Source organism: Simochromis diagramma, unplaced genomic scaffold, assembly GCF_900408965.1.
Source record: "Simochromis diagramma unplaced genomic scaffold, fSimDia1.1 OVJJ01000361.1, whole genome shotgun sequence".
Classification (NCBI taxonomy): Eukaryota; Metazoa; Chordata; class Actinopteri; order Cichliformes; family Cichlidae; genus Simochromis; species Simochromis diagramma.
Window position 1 is genome coordinate 4,142,697 of NW_024386860.1, and position 18,766 is coordinate 4,161,462.

General features: G+C 46.5%; 1 protein-coding gene across 4 annotated transcripts; it reads right to left on the reverse strand.

Moving 5' to 3' along the window:
* Positions 1-418: 418 nt before the first annotated feature.
* Positions 419-15,653, reverse strand: LOC120732319 (histone-lysine N-methyltransferase ASH1L-like). Of its 4 annotated transcripts, XM_040029816.1 has the most exons (14): positions 15,193-15,648; positions 11,589-12,482; positions 6,530-10,679; positions 4,838-5,189; positions 4,507-4,680; positions 4,303-4,397; positions 4,145-4,218; positions 4,013-4,058; positions 3,862-3,902; positions 3,692-3,762; positions 3,407-3,588; positions 2,809-2,900; positions 2,550-2,692; positions 419-2,469 (listed from the first exon to the last, which is right to left on the reverse strand). In XM_040029816.1, exons 2-13 carry the CDS (start codon positions 12,267-12,269, stop codon positions 2,564-2,566), a joined length of 6,087 nt encoding a protein of 2,028 aa, XP_039885750.1. In that variant the 5' UTR covers positions 12,270-12,482; positions 15,193-15,648; the 3' UTR covers positions 419-2,469; positions 2,550-2,563. The 4 variants fall into 4 exon arrangements, 3 of the variants coding, with proteins under 3 accessions (XP_039885750.1, XP_039885751.1, XP_039885752.1); XR_005695570.1 differs by lacking the exon at positions 419-2,469 and having other exon boundaries at positions 2,667-2,692; positions 3,394-3,588; positions 15,193-15,651; XM_040029817.1 differs by lacking the exons at positions 419-2,469; positions 2,550-2,692 and having other exon boundaries at positions 3,392-3,588; positions 15,193-15,651.
* Between the last annotated feature and the right edge of the window lie 3,113 nt (positions 15,654-18,766).

The window sequence follows — 18,766 nt, forward strand, 5'->3', positions numbered from 1 at the left end:
GTGCAAGATTACAGAGGAAATGAGGAAAGCTCATAATGTAGTATCGTGTAAAACAACAACAATAATAAAAAAAACACAAAAACTTTTTTAAGCTCCTGAGAAATCATAATCTTCCCACTTTATTTACTCAGATCAAGATCTTTGGGTGTCTTTTGGACGTTCTGAAGGGCAGAAAGAGGAGAAAACGTCTCCAGGGCGAGCTGCAGCCCTCCCCCATCTTGTAACCGTTTCTGTGGTAGCGTCCTCCTTTGTGGGTCATTATGGAGGACAACACATTGTGAGATATACAATCCTACGCCACTAGATAGCACTGTTAGCTCAAGCTGATGTTAACATCAGCTTGAGCTAACCCCCGTCCCCTTATAGTAAACAAAGCAAGAAGGAGGTCTTTAAGCTGAGACACCACGAGCATTCAGGGTTTAGTACTAGTAGACATAAAATGCTTTTATTATTATGGATACAGAGGCAAAAAGTTTGAGCTGACATTCTATGGCGTTGAGTTATCACTGTTTTTTTTGTTTGTTTTTTTAAGCACATTATCAGAGGCAACAGGCAAAGGTTACATGTCATGCAAACTAGATAAATAACTCTTTACGTGTACCTTTGCTATAAAGTTAATCATCCACTGGCAATAATGTAGTGCTCTTAGTTTAAAAAAGGAAAGAGGGAAAAATATACATACAGTATGTAAACAGTCAAAGAAATTGCACTTTCTTGGCTTGTTATTAGAAGCCACACTACTGAAAGAGAGCAGAAATGTAACACTGGAAAAACTAAGTCACTGTCACTGATTGTCTGACCAAAAACAAAAGTAACGCTCGGCTAAAGAAAATCAAATAAAAACAACCAATAAAAGAAAACCCAAACAAACCAAACAGACAAGTTATGTCCTACAAAAAAACAAAATAAATCATATACAATCATAGTCAACTTTAAGGAAAAATGTCTGATATATTGGTCAGCTGTATAGTTTAAAAACATCTTAGTAAAATGAAAGGTTTATTAACTTTCATGTATAATCCAGACTGTATTGTGTATAATACTAATTTTACACGCTACTGCTGACAGAAAGAAAACAGGTCTCTCGATGTACTGTACATTCACACGTAACTAAACGCTTATGTTACTTCCAATAAGTGGATTAGCCCGATGTTCCTAAGATGAGAACAAACTACTTTGCATCTGTACAGAAAAATGACCTCAAATCCTCAAATATTCACAACTTTTTTTGTTTTGTTTTTTCTTTAGTTTATCTTAAAAAGGAAGTTCTTATATAGTCCTTATCAGAGGAGATATTGCTTTTAAAGACTGCATGAGTTCGCTTAGGTACGTACACAAGACAACATGGCACTTCTACAGAGCATTTGGGGCAAATCGATTCTCATTCCCTTTCCGCTCTCCTTCCTCCCTCCTGCCGAGGACATTCTGATTGTCAATGCTCTGAAGCAAAGAGTGAAACATTCTCAAAGGCAGTCTGAAGTAAACAAAAACACTTTTTACACGTCCACCTCTCCTCCCTCAGAAGCAATACTGAAAATAGTTAACAATAAACATTCCTATCGTGAATATATTTAGTCCATTTCTTTTAGCGGACACGACTCGAGCTGTCTTTGTTTTTTCTCCAAAAAATAACTTCTTTCTTAAAACCTCATTAGAAATTCTCTTGCAGCGATGCCAAAATTCCTATCACTAAGCCCACCCCCTCCCCTGCCTATTCACTGGTACATAGCAGACACTGTCTTGATAAAGTGAAGAAAACCCCCTAACACTGTCTCAACAGCTTTTAACTGGCTCACGTCTCCTCTCGTGTCATTTTCCCAAAGGTGCAATGTGACTTTGAAAGCTTACCAACTAAATGAGCGTTCAATTTTGACCTACTTAGGGCCCAGGCTACATTTTGTATTGCTCTGGGCAGCCTGCGAGCTCCTCGTCTCTTGGAAACGTCGGAGCTGAAATGCTGAGTACCATATAAGTCCATATCCAAACTCCCCTGCAATGTCCGTCTTTCCCAAATTTGCTTAAGGTGCTGAAGTAAGAGCAATCAAAGTGTACAGTATGTGTGTGTTTATAGTGTGTCCACTCAGCATACATACAGTCTTTAGTGTGCTTGTTCAATCAGCACTAGTGCAAATTCATTTCAGCTGGTCTGTTTCTTTCTTTCTTTTTCTTTCTTTCTTTCATACGGGACAGTCTATCTCTGTTTCTCTCATCCCTCACCGCTCGGACAAAAGATGTGTTGCCATGGTTTCATCCTTGATGTGGATGCCCTTCAGAAAGCTAGGATCAACACACTCATCTGTCAGCGTTTGAGATGTCTTTCTTTTGCATTTTCAGCTGGTATAATTCGCCAGATCTCGTCTCCTTTTTCTCGCTTCTTCTCTGCGGGACTGCCATTGTTAACAGCAGCGTTGTGACATCAGTTCATCTGTCCAGTGGTGGGTCCTGGTCCCTTTCTCAGAGTGGTCCCACCTACACAAAAGAAAAGATACGGTCAGCTAAATAGTACACATACTTCTGGCTTCTGCTTCAGCGGCAGACGTTTCACTTACCCCCTCTTTTTAGCTTATGAATGCTGCAGGTTCAAAAGTAAATCATTCAGCCGTTTCCTCCTCTGTTCTCTGCTGCAAACTTCTCCTTCCCCTTGTTTTTCTTCCTCTCCCTCCTCCTCATGTCTGCTGTGGGTTTTGGTGGGCTGGAGTGAACAAGTATGCACAGTTAATTTCAAAAGCAGATTTTTTATCCTTGTGGAATTTTTGCATTGTTATTATATATATATATATTTTAATTTTTGTAGATTTGTTGACTCACACAGGGGCTGGCAGTGAACGAGCTGGAGGTGTCCTGACTTTGGTGGGGGGGGTCACTGCTGATAACCGTCACTTCCACCCCCACTGGATGATCTGAGGGTCAAAGGCCAAAGAGTTTTCTGTATGTTAGTGAAGGCGACGTAGGAGGGAATGAAAACTGCGCTCATTTCTTTTACAGAAATGTCTGTAATTATGCAAGTGTCCTTATTTCCCCTTGATTTCTATCTGCAATCAGTCATGGAGTCTTTGATGGAAACTGTGTGTGGTTTCACTGTTAATGGGGAAAGTTGATGCCTGCTGGGTTCTTGGACACCAGCGGTGGATGACAGAAATGGGGAAACATTTCTGCAGGCTGAATTCTGTGGTTGGAAAACCACTTAGTTTTTGTTGCTGAGTATGATATGCGGAGAGAAGCCAGTTGTGAGGACGGCGGTCTGTACGGCACACACGTACACATACATGCACACATGGAGGAAAAGACACAACACAAGACGCCGAAAGAAGTCAGTAGAAATGAAAATGTATTTAAACCACATACACGGGGGCATACACGAACACCTACAGAAACAAAAACTAACACACACACTTGCTTCATGGACCTGACTTGATGTGGCTGTCGTCCCCATTGGCTCCTTCACAGGACAGATGTCGTGAGTCGCCCTCCTCTCCCTCCCCCTCTGCGTCTCGTTCTCTCTCCCTCTCTATTCTCATCCGGATTTGTCTGTCTCTCACCAGCTCCCAGTTCCTCACAAGGAACACATGGTGCTTCACCACAAAGCTCCTGGCCCGGCACAAATGGAGAAACATTAACTGCTGACATTAGTTCAATAATATCGCAACAAATAGTTTAATGTGAAACGCGAATCGTCGTGTACTTTCCGTACCTCTCGCTGCTGGTCAAAGGCTCCATGTCGAGGTGCGGGAACAAGCTGGTAATGTCACTGGAGCTCTCCTCCTTTACAATAAATGCAGAGACGCGCGTAAGCTTCGGGACAGATTATTGCAAAAACATTCATCACTGGAATCAAATAACCACGAGCCACAAAAAACTCACCGCTGTCTGCTGATATGATGCAGTCCTCTCTTTCAGCCGGCCTGAGTGAATCAGAGAGAAAGAAACACAGTAAGAAAGAAATTATCCGGCAAGTCAGCTAAACCTGACGACATCTAACAACTGCTGTAACACTGTAATAGCGGCGACTCACAGTAACGCCGCTTCCTCTTCAGGGGGACAGCAGGCTGTCGGTGAAGCTGTAACCAAACAACATGAAAGTTAGATCCAAGGACATTTTTTTAAAAGCTTGTGCCCTGCAAACTCTGATCTGGTGTGACTGTACCTGGTTGTGCTGCCAGAGCCACATCACATCATAGGGCAGCTGGAAATGAATTCTTTTTAGCCTCAGGTACTTCCCTGAAGAAGATAAAGTGAGCTTAGCTGCATTACTACAAGAACATAGTACACACTAGCAGTGTTTACATTTTCTTATATACTCACCGACATGGATGGGAGCAGGTAAAAGGCTGTACTCGTTCTCCCCTGGCGTGTACTCCATGTTCTCTTTGCAGTTCTTCTGGGTTTGGGAGGGGGGGCTAGGAAAGATGCATAATAAATATTTAAACAAACAAACAAAAAATAAAAAACAGATAACGGAAAAAAAACCCCATTATAATAGTTTGTTTATGGATTCAGTCAACTCACTCTGTAGTTTTGTAATCATCAGAGTAAAGACCTGCCCTCAGGAATTTCTTCCTGGGAGGACCATCGGCCTTTTCCTCTCTTTGGATGGTTACGGGTTGGGACGGAGCCTGGTCGACGTCTGACTGGCTAAAACATTCAGGGAGGGCGTCGCACTCGGATTTATCCTCAGCGACACTAAAAAGGAAAGCACAAAGAGAGAGATAGAATGATAGAGAGGGAAAAGAAAGAGAGAAAGGCACTGGTTTAGCACACAGTGCTGAAAACGATGGGTTAATAGGACAGTAGTGAGTGGTTGTATTGAATTTTCAAGTCAACCAGCTCAGGTGTTTACCTCTGATGACAGGGCGAGTCACTGTGTTTTCTCTTCCGTCCTCTCTTCCTCTTGGCCTGCAGCTCCGACTCCGTCACCTGCTGCGCCGTGTCGCCTCCTCCCCTGTCTCTCTCTGGCAGTCTTTCTTCTGTTCTCCCTCCCACTTCTCTCTCATCTCTGACGTGGCTGTGTCCTGGCAAGATTTCAGGTGAGGACATGGACGGCGTTGCAGATAAGTGCGCGGGGGAGGACACAGAGGAGGGCAGCGGGTGCTTCCTGGGCCGTCCTGGCCTTCTTTTGTTCTTCAGCGCCGCGCTGTCTGACGTTGGCACACTTTTCTGCTGCCCTCGGCTTCTCGAGTCACCTTGTAAACCTGAAGTCATCGAAATAACAAGGGGGGGGGGGCAGTCGGAGGCATGAGGGGAGGGGGGGGTGTAAGTGGTGGAGAGGAAATGAGACAGATGTGGATCTGTGATTGAGCCGGCAGGAGGTGTGAGGTGAGGCCAGTCTAGGCTGAGTCATGCACATAGGCCGCACATTAGGTGAGTCACAACATTTCCTCTGACCATTTCACTTCTGGGAAACACATTAAAAAGTGATTTATGCACGCCACAAAAAACAAGGAAAAGAAAAACAGACATAAACACGGTGCATCATGCATACTTTTTCAGTGAGCATGCACAAATATGCACTAAGCACACTATTTATTTTTTACAAATTCGGTTACTGTGAAATACAACCCCAGAAAGCTCAGCAGCTACAGACGGCGAACGGATGTCAAATGTATTCCTCCGCTTGCAAAAACATTTTTCCTTTGCCCCCCGTCTGACCTCTGTGCTATTCCTTTATCCATCTCTCTGAGGTCATTCGTCTTTTTGTTCCATTTTCCACTGCCAGTGACAAGACTGACCACTCTTTCCTTATTGGATTTTTCCAAGTCAAATAGGCCTTGTTGGCCAGCAGTGAGGGATAGGCCAATCTTTAAATAGCCAATCTGGTGGTTAACTAATGACTGTTCTCACTGGGTAGCCCTAGGCTGCAACAGCGTGTGGTTCACTGCCGACCAGGAAGATTTCAAAGATTTTCTGGCAGATTCCCATCAAGACGCTGCTCTCCTGCTATAACACTTTATAAAAATTCCAGCAGATAGTGGTTGCTGAGAGGCTGTGTGTTTGTGTCAGGCATCGTCTCTCGCACAGCAGAGAGAGTCTGAAATTAGCTATAAAAAGAATGGAGTCTGATTTCCTCTCAAACACCCTCCAGGCTTTTGATGCATGGCTTAACAACACCTGAGAAAAAGCAGCGCTGTCCCTATACTGGGGACACTACTGGTAGCACAGTTTCATCTCCACATTGCACAAATATAAAAATCTGTCATACCGTGCAAGTGGAAAGAAGCTCTTGGCATAAATCTTATTCACTCAGCTAGCTGTCATGATTTGCTCGCTGCTGTCATATTTCAGTGGTAGGTACATTTGATGATAGATTCCCTGCTTTATCTAGATTACTGTCAGTAGCCTATATATTCATATTCTGCGCCGTTGACACAGTAGCAGAACACAACAGCCTATTCACAAAACTCAAAATGCTCTCAGTGGAGATTTCTGTAGCATTCATCAGCACAGTCACGCTGTCATGCGATCACAGCCTCGCACTGATCGATCGGGTGAAAGCAAAGACTTGTCAGAGATCAAATCATTCATGCACCCTCACCTGCGTCTCTCCTCTCTGTCCACGCCGGTTCGTGTCTCCTCCACGACCTCTCTACATTTCCTTGATTCCTAATGGCCAATCCACTGCTCAGACCCCTCCCTCCTGTTGCTATGGCAGCAGACGTGAACAGGTTGGTGTGTGTCGGCGATGGGGACGTCCTGTACAGGTGTGACTCTTGAACATCCTCGTCCCCATCTTCGTCCTCGCCGTCCGATGCGATCAGTCTTCCTGCATGCTGGTCTCCGGTGAAGCCTCTCCAGCTGGGATTTGAGTTTCCGAACACTGTAGCTCCCAGACTCCCAAATTTCGCCCAGCTCTGACCCAGGCCGCCCCATCCTCCTCCGAATGAAGACAGGTGAGAGGATCCCAGCCCCAGTGACGTGAGCGAAGTGTGTTTGTACCTGTCTGCGGACGATGACGATGAGGCAGCGGCAGCAGCGACAGCGGAAAAGGAATCATTTCCATTCTCACGCAGCCAAGTTGATTCTTTACCCAGCATGCTCCCTGTTCCCCTTGCCACTTTCCTTCCTCCTTCTCCTTGCCCCAAAACGAACCCCAACCTTGACTTTGAGCAGGACAGCCCCTCTCGTTCCACTCCATCTTCCTCCTCGTCCTCGTGTATCTCCTCCTCCTCGTCCACGTCTCGTTCGCAGTGCCTGTGACGATGTTTATGTTTGTGTTTGTGTTCACTCCTCCCGCAGCCGTAAGAGAAGCCGGATGCGAACCCTGAGCCGAGGTGTGGCCGTCCTCCACTGCCTACCCCGATATCCCCTTCGATTTCCCCTCCTAAAGCTCCCTCCCTCAGCAGCCTACTCCTCCGCCTGTGAAACCTAGGTGGATTAAGGAGAAAGTGGGCGTGGTGGGGCTGATGAGGGGCATACTGGTGGGGAGATGGAAGCGTGTAGGAGGGGAGGTGGTGGTAAAGTGTTGTGGTTGTGGGATAGCTGTTGTAGAAGCCCATATTCTCAATGGTCTCCTGAAACTTTGAAGGGCAGCCACATTGCCTGCGGTCTGGCTTTCTGTTGCAGTGGCAAGGGTAGAAAGGCTGCGGGGAGAACGTGGGATTAGCAGAGAAAGATGACGGGTGAGGAGAGTAGAAGCCATTTAGATTGATCCTGAAAATGTTGGAGCGGTGGGAAGAGGAGGAATGATGTCGCCTTCCTCCGGCAGCATTCGCACTCCCATCAAAGCCTTGTCCCAGTCCTGTCCTCGCCCAGCTACGCCGTCCGATATGTACCTCGCTGAACTGACTGATTAAATCTTCGAGTTCGGCCAGAAACTCTGGGTCCTGCATGTGCAGCTGCTGGTGCTTCTTCTTGTGTTTATTTTTCTGTCTCTTCAGTGCATTGTGCCCAACACAGGAATAATAGTCCGAATGAGTGCACTTGTTGTGTCCTGGACAGGGGCAGGGACACAAGCAGGTACAGGAAGGAGAACAATCGTAATCCCTGCGCCTGTGTCGATGTCGGTCTCTGTGCCGCTCCATGGTATTTGAGTTGGCCATGGGGTTGGTGTGTCTGGGGATGTGAGACAGAGGCAAAGAGACTGGAGAGGGACAGTCCATGATGGAAGAAAGGTGCCTTTGACCACCTAGAATCGCTCCTGACCCCTGACCCATCCTCAACACGCCCCGAGGTCCCCTCATCTCCCCTCGCTCAGAGACGCTGTTGTTGTCCGTTCCGATCCCGCTGTCGCTGGGCAGGGTCTCTTCGCTGTGTGATTCACTCCTCGGGGACGGGGTGGCCTCTTTCAGGTGGCCAGGAGAGCCAGGTGTGTGATGCAGTGGAGGGGTGGGGCAAGAGAGCTTACATGAAGACTGGTGAAAGGGGAAGTGATGCCTTCCCTGACATGGACAGCTCTTCTTCACAAAGGGAGAGAGCGATGAGGAGGAGGGAGGACGGGGGGAGGTACAGGAGGAGGATGGGGAGGGGAGGGAGAAGGGGTGAGGAAAAAGTAGGGAGGATGTTGGTTCTGCGAGGCTGCCCTCACTGTAAGGACTCTGGGCCCCGCTGGAGTGAGTAAGAGATGGGGAGGGAAACGGGTGAGACGAAGGAGGCTGGGGTTGGTTGGTCGAGAAGAGAGAAGTTTCTGAGGGACTGGTAAACAGAGAGGAGTGAGTGGAGTTCTGGGAGTTTGAATTTAGGTTGGCGGTTTGGGATTTAGGCTTGCGTCCTCGCCTCTTGCCCATGTAGATGGTCCCCCTCTTGCTCACATTGATCTGAGGGCCTAGCTTACTCCCAAAGGAGGAGGACAGGGCTGAGAGTGTGTGTACTGTTGTAGCCTCTATCGATTTACACATTCTCTGAGAAGTCTCACCATCTGCTGCCTCTCCTGCCCTTCCTTCCTTTCCTAAATACCCAGACAGCATTACTTTGTGAAATCTCCTCTTCTTTCTTTTCTTCATCTCATTAATCAGCCTCCTGAGCTTTAGCTGCCTGTTTCCCTTTTCAGGGGGGTGAAAATCTTTACCACTCACTGTATGATCAGCGTGATTTAGTGCATCTCCACTCGCCTCCTCGGGGAAAGGTCGTTTGGGAGGCCGGCCACGCTTCTTGGGGCTGGATTTAGACTGAGCCACACACTGCAGTATTGCACTTGGCTCCAGCACAGGGGCTTTCGGAACTCCGTCACAGCCCCGGAGAGGCACCTCAGTTGCGATATCGTTTGGTGTAAGCTGAGGGGGAGGTTCGTCTAAACTAGAGCTGTAGGATTTAGGACGACCCCTTTTTCGGGCCGTGTTTATGGGGTTTCTGGAAGAAGGGGGGCTGGATTCTGATGTGGGGTGATTCTGCTTTGGGGTTGGAGGTTTGGTTGCAGAAGACACTGGGGAGGAGCTGCTGGTTAGGGAGCCAGAGGTTGCTGGGTGTGACTCATCACTCTGCTGAATAGTGGCTTTGGCAGGAAGGGGCGTCTTGGTGTTCTGGGTGAAACTCAGTAAAGGATTTTGTAGTGAATCAGAAGGAGCTTCCTGATTTTCCACTCTCTGAGCCCGGTGCACCAGCTTGGTCCAGCTGGGCCTTCTGGCTTTACGTTTTTTGAGCGGTCGGCTATCCTGCTCTTGTGGGGAAGAAGGGGGAGAAATGGGAGAATGGGCAGAAGGCGTGGGCACAGGGGGAGGAGCAGAAGAGGAGGGGTGGCTTGGAGGCACTGTTGAATGTCTCGAGACGTCCTGTTCTTTTGATTTACTCGTGTCACCTGTTGTTGTTGCTGCCTCAGCTTGTTTAACTGACTTGGAACTGTCATCTGTCTTCTCCTTCTCATCTGGTCTGCCTGTATTCACTAATTTGCAGGTTTTATCTAGCTTGCCGTTGTCAGCTGTTTCCCCACATTTTGCACTGTTATCCTCTATTCTTTGTCTGTCTGGGCTGAGCTTATCCCTCTTTTTCTCAACCTTTCCTCTGTCACTCTTTAGATCATCCTTCCGTATATCATCACCTCTATGTCGTTCATCCTTTTCTTTGCCGTGTCTCGATTTCCCATCCTTCCCTTTTTCCTTTTTCTTCTTCTTACCCTCCTCCTTTCTGCCCTCGTTTTTTGCTTTATCAGCCTCCAGCCTATCTCGCTTTGACTTCTTGTCTTTGCGTTTCTCTTTTTTTGCTTTTCTCTCTTTCTCTCTCTTTTTCTCCAGCGGGTGCTCTACAGAGGGATCGTGACCTTGGGATTGGACAGAGAGTTCCACAGCGGGGGATGACTGCGGTTTTGGGGTAATTGAGGGATAGGAGGGAGATTCTGGCCTGCTCTTATTGGAAAGGCTAAGTTCTTTATGGGAACCAGTGGAGACTGGAGGTCTTGTTGAAGAGTCCATGGAAGAAGTAGAGGTGGAAGTGCTGTGTTTTCCAACTTTGACTTTGGATGAAGTAGGAGTGCCAAGAATGTTAGAGGAGCCTTTCCCATTGGACAGGCCCTTCTGTTTGGTTGTCTGTACCAAACCATTATGCTTCTTGGAGGTGTTTTCATCATTCCTGGTTTCCAGTGGAGACTGCGTCTGGATGCATGGGCTGGAAGGAGTAGTTGAAGCTGCCTGGTCTGTTGTGGGTGAGCAGGGTTTGGGTCCTGCAAGGACGGGCTGGCCATTGACACTCTGAGATTTGTCTTTCTTCACTCTCTCAGATGAATTCACCTCTGTCTTATCGGCCAGCTTGATAGGAACCTGAGAGATGAAAAAAAGAGAAAAAAGAAAGAAAGAAAAAAGCAAATCTCTGTCATAGGCATCTTTTAGTTTGCTGTCAACAACAGTGACGGACAATGAAAAAGAGACAGTAACTGAAATTCTTTTGTTATTGTTCCCCATTAAAAAGGACAGTGAAGATAAAAACGACTCAATCAAGCAGAGAAACGAGGGCACACCGAGGAGGAGAGAGTGGAAACAGGAATGGGGTTGACAAAGAGAGGAGAAATACAAAGGCAGAGAAACGGAGAGGAAGGGAGTGGGACAGGGACAGAGGGGGAGTGAAAGATAAATGAGAGCAGGTAGAGAAAAGAGGGGATGTAAAAATAGAAGAGAGGGACAGATATAGAGAGCCAAGCAGAGACAGAAAGAGAGGGAGAGAAAGCCTTGCTATTGGTGGCTATAAATTGCCACTAATACAGATGAGAAGGCTTGACATTTCATACTTGTTCTGTAATTTTGGTATGCTGTAGCTTGAGTGGCGTTTGTGCAGCTAAAGCTATAAGCTTTCCCTTGGGTGATTGTCATAAGGACTGATGGGCCAGTGTCTGTAATAACTCCAAGCGGTTGCCGTGCTGTTGTCCTATTTATAGGTTTGTTTTTAAAATGCACTGCTTGAGTTTCAGGATTGAGACAATGGCTGTTAGATAGATATTACAAGTGAGCTCAATGCTGGGTGATTTTGCACCACATCAAAGACTCCATGAGAATGGTGGTTAGCTGTAAAAAGCCTAAACAAAGCACAAAGGTGCCATTTTTCAAGCTAACTTCAGCTAATTGCAGATTTATTCAGATTCAGATCAACTTTATTAATCCCCCCAAAAAAGGGCAATCTGTTGGCAGCTGACATGAGGAACGCTGCACATATGTGAGGCCTTGTCCTTAACTTACCTGTTTGGCAGACTTCGTCCCTTGGCTGGTTACGACAGGGACAGAGGCCGGGCTGGAAGCTGTAGAAAATGTCGGTGACAGCGACAGTGACTGTGATGACGAAGACAACAACGGTATTGATGATGTAACTGGTGGTGAAGCAGCAGATGCAGTTTGTTTGGATGTGGTCTGGACAGCATCCAAGCCTGAGTGTTGCTCTCTGTTTGCTTCGTCTGGAGCAGAGCTGGTTTTACTCTGCTGGCCCGCTCCCCCTCCTTCTCCATCGCCCTTTAGCAAACCCCCCCTGCCTTGTCTCTGATAGGTCCTGATGGTGGGCTTGCAGACGTAGCTCTCCAAGATCTTGGGCGGTTTCTTGGTGCGCTTGGTTTGCAGACCAATTCGGACTCTTACATTCCCCTCGGGGCAGCTGGCCTCTCTGCCAGAGAGCTGAAGCTGTTGCTGCCCCACGCTGCCACAGCGCCCCTCGATGAGCAGCTCCAGCACTGCCCCCTTGTCTCCTTCTCTCTTTCTTCCTCCTCCCTTTTTGTCCTCCTCCTTTTTTCCCACTGCCTCGCCATTCTCTACCTCCCCTCTCCTCTTTTTCTCTGCCACTTGGTCCTGCTCAGAGTCTTCAGGTGCAGAGGCGGGGTCCAGAGTGGAGGCTGTGGTCGGAGGGGTTCCCCCCTTCACTCTCTGGTCCATCAGAGAAGTCGGGGGGAGAAGTAGGATGCTGTGAGGTTACCAGTATAACACTTTTAAACGACTCCAGTGGGGTTGGTGCGGTCAAGGGTGAAGAGCAGAATGCAGGTGTCGATCACAAGGGTCACAAAAAAAAAAGATCCAGTAAGAGTCCAAGTGCAGCTCTGTACCTTCATCCGGCAAGGGAAGGTCTCTCTGATGTCCTTTACAGTTACACTGAGACAGAGTAAAAGGCAGAAGGAAAGTGGAAGAAAAGACAGAAAGATAGAGAGGCCAGTGATTAGTCATTTCAGTGAGCTAAGATGTTGAACAGCAGCAGTACAGGAATTGAGGGGAAAGTCCCCTTCCTGCAGGCAGCTGTAGCGAGGTGCTAAAGTCTGTGTCCACAGAGATGATCTCATCATCCAGAAAACCCAGGAGGCCAATCAACGTTGCTGATTCCCAGAATGTCGGCACTAGCTGGAAGACTGACTTACATTCCCCCCCAAAAAACAGCCTGGGCTAGTTCGCTACAACAATCCGCAAATATCGATGGAGCTAAAAGACAGCGAACACACCCCAAACCTCTACACTTTTCACTTATGTCGTAATCCTTCCCGTGTCTCTCCGCAAATCAATCTATCAATCAATCAGCTTCTGGCTAATTCAAACACTTGATCCAGTCTCCTCCCCTGCTCTCTCCACTGTCTTTGCGCCTTCTGTTCTCAGCTACTCCCACAAGCACTCCTCCTCCCACCCTTCCCGCTGCTGTACTTTCTTTTCTCTCCGAAACTCCCCTTTTCATGTTTGGCAGTAAGCTTTTGCATGCATTCTCTATTAGTCCTTCCACTCTCTCTCTCTCTCTCTCACTCTGTGTGTGTGTGTGTGTGTGTAGACCACACAGTAAAATGGTCAACTCATACACTGTATCCATGTTAATCAGAACCATATTTCCTCTTCCTTGTCGTTCTTTTCCTTCTCTCCAACTTAAATCTCTCCATTCACAGTCCGACTGTTCCCCTCCTCCCCTTTCAGTAGTGGTAACACAAATCCGTAGGAAAGGGTAAAACTTATTTTTGGAAAGGAGCGCAAATTCCTCCTCCTCCCATTGCTTCCTCTAAGTCAAGTAAGCTTTTCATTGACCCCCATTGTAAATGGCCTTTTAATGTGACATTATAGTGAAGTAACACACCCTAAAATAACATTCTCCTCACCAGGAAAAAACTTTCACTCTCATTCGTGGTGTTTCCAGACCGCTTTTCAACGTGTCGAAGGGAAGCAGCATCTTTCTGTCATGCTTCCTTCATTATTCGCTCTCCCTCATTAAGGGAGACACTCATCCATTTTCTAATAAAACACACCCGGGCAAGCATTCTTGCAGCTCTCTCCTGAGCGCCTCTTATGAAATAGCTCATCTGTCTCTCAGCGCTCTGAACTGCCCCCTTAGACTTACGAGAGCATCTCAGATAATGTTTTCATTTAAGAGCTCAGTGGGCTATCTCTCGTGCCTCTTGGTCCCTCCACACCCAAACCCTTCCCTTGAATCATAGAAGCTCAAATCAACATCTGTTCCAGTAACCGCTGTTACGTAACAGTTTTGGAAAGCATTTCCAAGACCAGTCCTCCTTACAATGAAAGAAAATGAGCGTAGAGGTGGACAGTGGTCCTCTTGAACTTAACTGCGGCAACTTTTATTATCAAGTCCACTCCAGAAGCCTGTATGGAAGGGCCGTGAGCACAAGCAGTATGAGTTACAAACCTGTTTGTGAAAACTCGCCATAAGAGGAGAGCCAGAGGGGCAGGTTTTCAGACTTAAAAGGGCAAGCCCATTCAGCATCAGTCAGAGTGCATACTAATGGCTTTTTATAGTCTCCAGAACTATACCTCTCACACATAACTCAAAATTATTCTAACATTAGACCAGAAGCTATTTCCAGTGACAGGATGATGGGTTGACTTGACACTGTAGTCAGTGCGGTGGCTCGGGAGCGCCGAAGCAACGATTAAATCATGATAATGGCCCACCATATTTCCAGCCATCATCACCATCCCATGACAGCGTTATCATCGATAACTACAACACTATTATCATCTGCCTGACAACAGCATGAGCCCAGCTGGAAATTGGGCCCCTGTGATGGCATCTGAAATCACTGAACCACGAAGCCTCGCGGTAAGCGTACGGGGAAGTTTCTCACGTGAGTCCCCCTCCTCAGACGCGCACACGCACACACACTTTCCCTCTAGTTAGTGCGTTGGCCGTACATTGTGTACCCGGGTCGCAGCTGCGTAGGCTCACTGATGTTGCTACTGTAGATACAGTATGGGCAGTGGGGGGTGTTACCGCACTGGAGCAACCTATCACTGGTTTACCGAGGACGTCAACAGGAGCTTCCTTCTCCATAATGACTTTGCGCACCTCGGAAAATCACTACCCGCCTGATGCTGTCGCACTTACAAATGATACACACATGCACGTGTTGTTGTTGTCGTCACTCCTGTCTCCTATTTTGAGACATATCGCACATCTACGCGCCCTAAAACATGACCCAGCTGCACGTTTCAAACTCAACATGGAAGTGGGAGGCTACGTAGCACGAAAAAATGTGCTTGCTGGTAGTGTTTGTGCTGGTGCGGATTAGTACCGAGCCACCTTTTTCCTCAGCCCCCCCTCCCCGCCTCTCTTCTCTCTCTCGCTCTCTCTCTCTTCTATCTGTCCTCTGCCAGTCCTTCTGCTGGTGTCAGCAACATTGAAATAAGAAATATCACCGTGCGGGGAGAACAGAGGGGAGGGAAACACACTCGGCAACAAGGGATAAAATTAGCGCAAAGCGGATGCACAAAATTCTTAACCTGCTGCGCTTTGAGCCCGCTGATGATGACAGGCCTGCACACATTAATACGGACTGCCATGACAAGCAGTAATAAGGCTACGTAGGCTACTTACCCCGAGAGCGCGTCCCAGAGCCAACTGCGTTTAGGCAGGAGGTTAAGGTGTTGCTGTCCTGCTCTCCCCCTTCGCACCAGCGGCGATCCACGGCTTTTTGGTGCATTAGATGTTGCTTTGATTACATAACTAAGGCCAGCGGAGGTTAAAACACCCCCTAAAACCGAGTTTCAGTCCCATCAGAGCGCAGAGCCTACTGTGCAACAACATTGGCGCGGGTGTTTTCATAATCATACAGTCGACGGATCTCCGTCGGCGCGTCTCCGCAGCTAGGTGGCGGACTGGTTACGCTGGATCTTATTTTTTTTTTTTTTTTTTGCCTACTTCTCTCTCTACCCCCTCTCTCTCTTTCTCGCTCTCTCTCTCGGGGGGGGGGGGGGGGGGGGGAGTTACACCGCTCCCGCCAGTTATAATGGCTCAGATTGTGCTCTCGTATGCGCACAGCCTGCTAACGTGTCGTGGCGACGGGCTGAAGGCTGCAGCTGCGTGTGTGCGTGCTTGTGTGTGTGTGTGTGTGTGTGTGTGTGTGTGTGTGTGTGTGTGTGTGTGTGTGTGTGTGTGTGTGTGTGTGTGTGTGTGTGTGTGCTCGGGGTACAGGGCTGGCAGCGCAGAGGGGTTGTTGGATGTGCGGGAATGCAACTGCGTGGCCATTTTCATGTGGCCAGAGGAGGAGATAAAACGGTGGATACAGCACAGGATCTCATTGCGGTTCATAACAGGCGATCGGGGAGGGCTATTTAGGCGCTTAATAAAATGGCGACGACTTGGCGAAAGTAGGCTGCTGGTAGGATTTGGGGGAGCAGCCGAAAAGTTGCGTCGCGTCATGCAATACACGATTCGGCTTTACGCGAGTGGGAGAGGCACGCGGGGATGGTAAAAGTTGATACGTGAGAGCGGTTTACCGCGCGTTTGGTAACATTTGCCCCAAATAATAAAAAGCACACAATTTGAACATGAAACATTTGCAGAAGTGTGTTAATATGAGAACACAGTCATAATTAGTAGTGCTAAAAACAGCAGTCACAGATATATAATTACAGTATAGTAATGATTTATTTGGCAGTAGAAGCGGTATATTCTCCAAAGAGTTTAGTCCACTGTTAGGTCCTGATACGCATATAAGATTTGGGGAGCCCCCGTGCCTCCTATTCGCTACACACTGTTTACACCGTGACCTCTAAATAACCATTAAACACACTGCAGACTGCACCTGACCGCGCACGTCTGCATGATCCTGAATTTGTTAGTAGCACTAAAAGTCCTGAAAACACGCACCATGTAAGGGATATGTGACAAAAAGCAGATAGATGTTTGCCCCCGTAAGTTTTAAGTCAATTCCATAAGTCCAATTAACAAGCACGCAAATTTTTACAAACCAAAAAGTCCTTCAGGCTCTCTGGGCCTCCTGGGAAAAAGTTGTTGTCTGACCCTTGTGACACAACCGAGTTTTGCTTGTTGTTTGCTTTGTTTTTTTTAAATTCTCTGTCAAACATTATTTCGAATAAAAAGGGTCCAGATTTATTCGACTGATACTGAAGCCAGGATCTCTGTATGTCAGTCAGTTTGATCCAACGCAACCTTATTTTAAATGTTAACGACAGCGCTCGTCTATTTTAGGATCAGTGTACTCGTGATAACGTGAACAACTGGGAAAATAAAGTCGAACTAAAGTCGAGCCAGTGATTAAAGTTTAACAATTGAAATGCTCATTAAATACCTGCATTGGTGCGAATGACTAGAAAAAAACGAGAGCAAAAGAAAATCAATGCGGAACTGAATTTATGCTCAAAAAGTCGCATAAAAAATTTGATCACATTGAGATAGACAAATATCAGAGTCCTAGAGATGCTTAGAGACACAAACATCCATGTCTATAAGATTCCTATAGCATGTATGCATAATGAGAGCGTAAGCTTTCAAGATTATTCACAACAAGCACTAAAGATAAGAGAGATATGCTTTGCACACTTAATTTAATCAGCAATAAGGTTTTGTTGCTGTCTTTGCGATAAAAAAGTGAATATTTGATCCGTTTCAAACACCTGCATAAGTTCTAAATGTTCAGAACCTTTCATTGTCAAACTCATTATAAATTAGGTGATAATGCAGGGCATTCTTAGTTAATTACTAAAGAAATGAGCATTGCCATACAGAAAATTTGGTCTTTCATGGGAGCAATTTTCCTGTGATTGTGGGTAGACGCGAATCTGCACACAGTAGACCATAGAGCAAAAGAAATCAGCATACTAATTGCAATTCCAATTAATAAAACTAAGAAAATAAATATTTTTTGATGTTATACAAATACCAAACAGACACAAAATACAAGGGCAAATTATTGAAACTGTGTCCAGGGGAGGACTGTGATACTCTGACCTAAAGGATAAAACATACAGAAGAAATAAAGTCAGAGATAAAAATATATTGAAGAGTGAAGACAGAGTGTTGAGAAAATGGAAGAAGTACTTTGAGAAGCTTGTGAATAACGGAAATGAGAGAGAGAGGAGGACAGATGGAGGAAAGTTAGTGGATCAGGAATTTCAGAAGATTAGATTTCAGAAGAGCTGCTATAAAGAGGATGAAGAGTAGAAAGGTGGTTGGTCCAGATGACAAGCCTGTAAAAGTATGGGATGTCTAGGAAAGATGAGAGTGGACTTTTCTTTTTTACCAGATTCTTTAACACAATCTTGGAGAGTGAGAGGATGACTGAGAAACGGAGAAGTGCATTGGTACTGATTTTCAAGAACAAAGGTGAAGTGCAGAACTGTAGTAACCACAGAGGGTTAAAGCTTAAATGCACCATAAAGTTATGGGAAAGAATTGCTGAAGCTAGGTTAAGAGGAGAGGTGGGGACATGATGTTTGCTTTGAGGGTGTTGATGAAGAAGTATAGAGAAGATCAGAAGGAGTTTTACTGTATCTTTGTAGATCTAGAGAAAGCATACGATAGGTTGTCGAGAGAGGAGAAGGAGGCATATCCTCACGCAGGACAAGCACGAGGACAGCAAGACAATGATGAGGTGTGGAGTAGGTGACATATGGGTTCGGGTTGTCGGAGGAATAACATCTGAAATAATCTCTGAGGCCCTTTCTTGTTTGTAGTTTGGATGGACAGGCTGAAAAATAAGGTAAGACAGAAGTCTCTGTGGACTGATGTTTGCAGGCAACACTGTGGTTTATAGAGCATGGAGCAGGGGAAAGAGAGTCTAGAGTGGTGCAAGTGTGCTCTGGAGAAAAGAGGAATGAAAGCCAGTCGAAACAAGACAAAATAGATGTGTGTGGATGAGAGGGCAATAGAAGGAAAGATGATGCTGCAAGGAGCAGAGGTAGTCAAGGTGGTGACTTGGTGAATTGAAATACATGGGATCAGTGATTCAAAGCCCCAGACAGTGCACAAGAGAGGTGAAGAATAGCATGCAGAGAGGATGGAGTGAGGGGAGATGAGTCTCTGGGGTGATTTGTGACAGAAGGACAGCAGCAAGAGTGAAAGGGAAGGTTTAGAAGATAGTAATGATGAGACTGATGGCAAAGCAAACATAAAGACAAACTAAAACATACAAAATCTCATTTACTTA

Coding starts and splice junctions, on each gene's coding strand:
- LOC120732319 (XM_040029816.1), bottom strand. CDS start 12,269: ATGGACCAGAGAGTGAAGGGGGGAACCCCTCCGACCACAGCCTCCACT. Junction 10,680..11,588: donor GGACGAAGTCTGCCAAACAG/GTAAGTTAAGGA, acceptor TTCATCTCTCAG/GTTCCTATCAAGCTGGCCGA. Junction 2,901..3,406: donor CGACAGCCACATCAAGTCAG/GTCCATGAAGCA, acceptor TTTGACCCTCAG/ATCATCCAGTGGGGGTGGAA.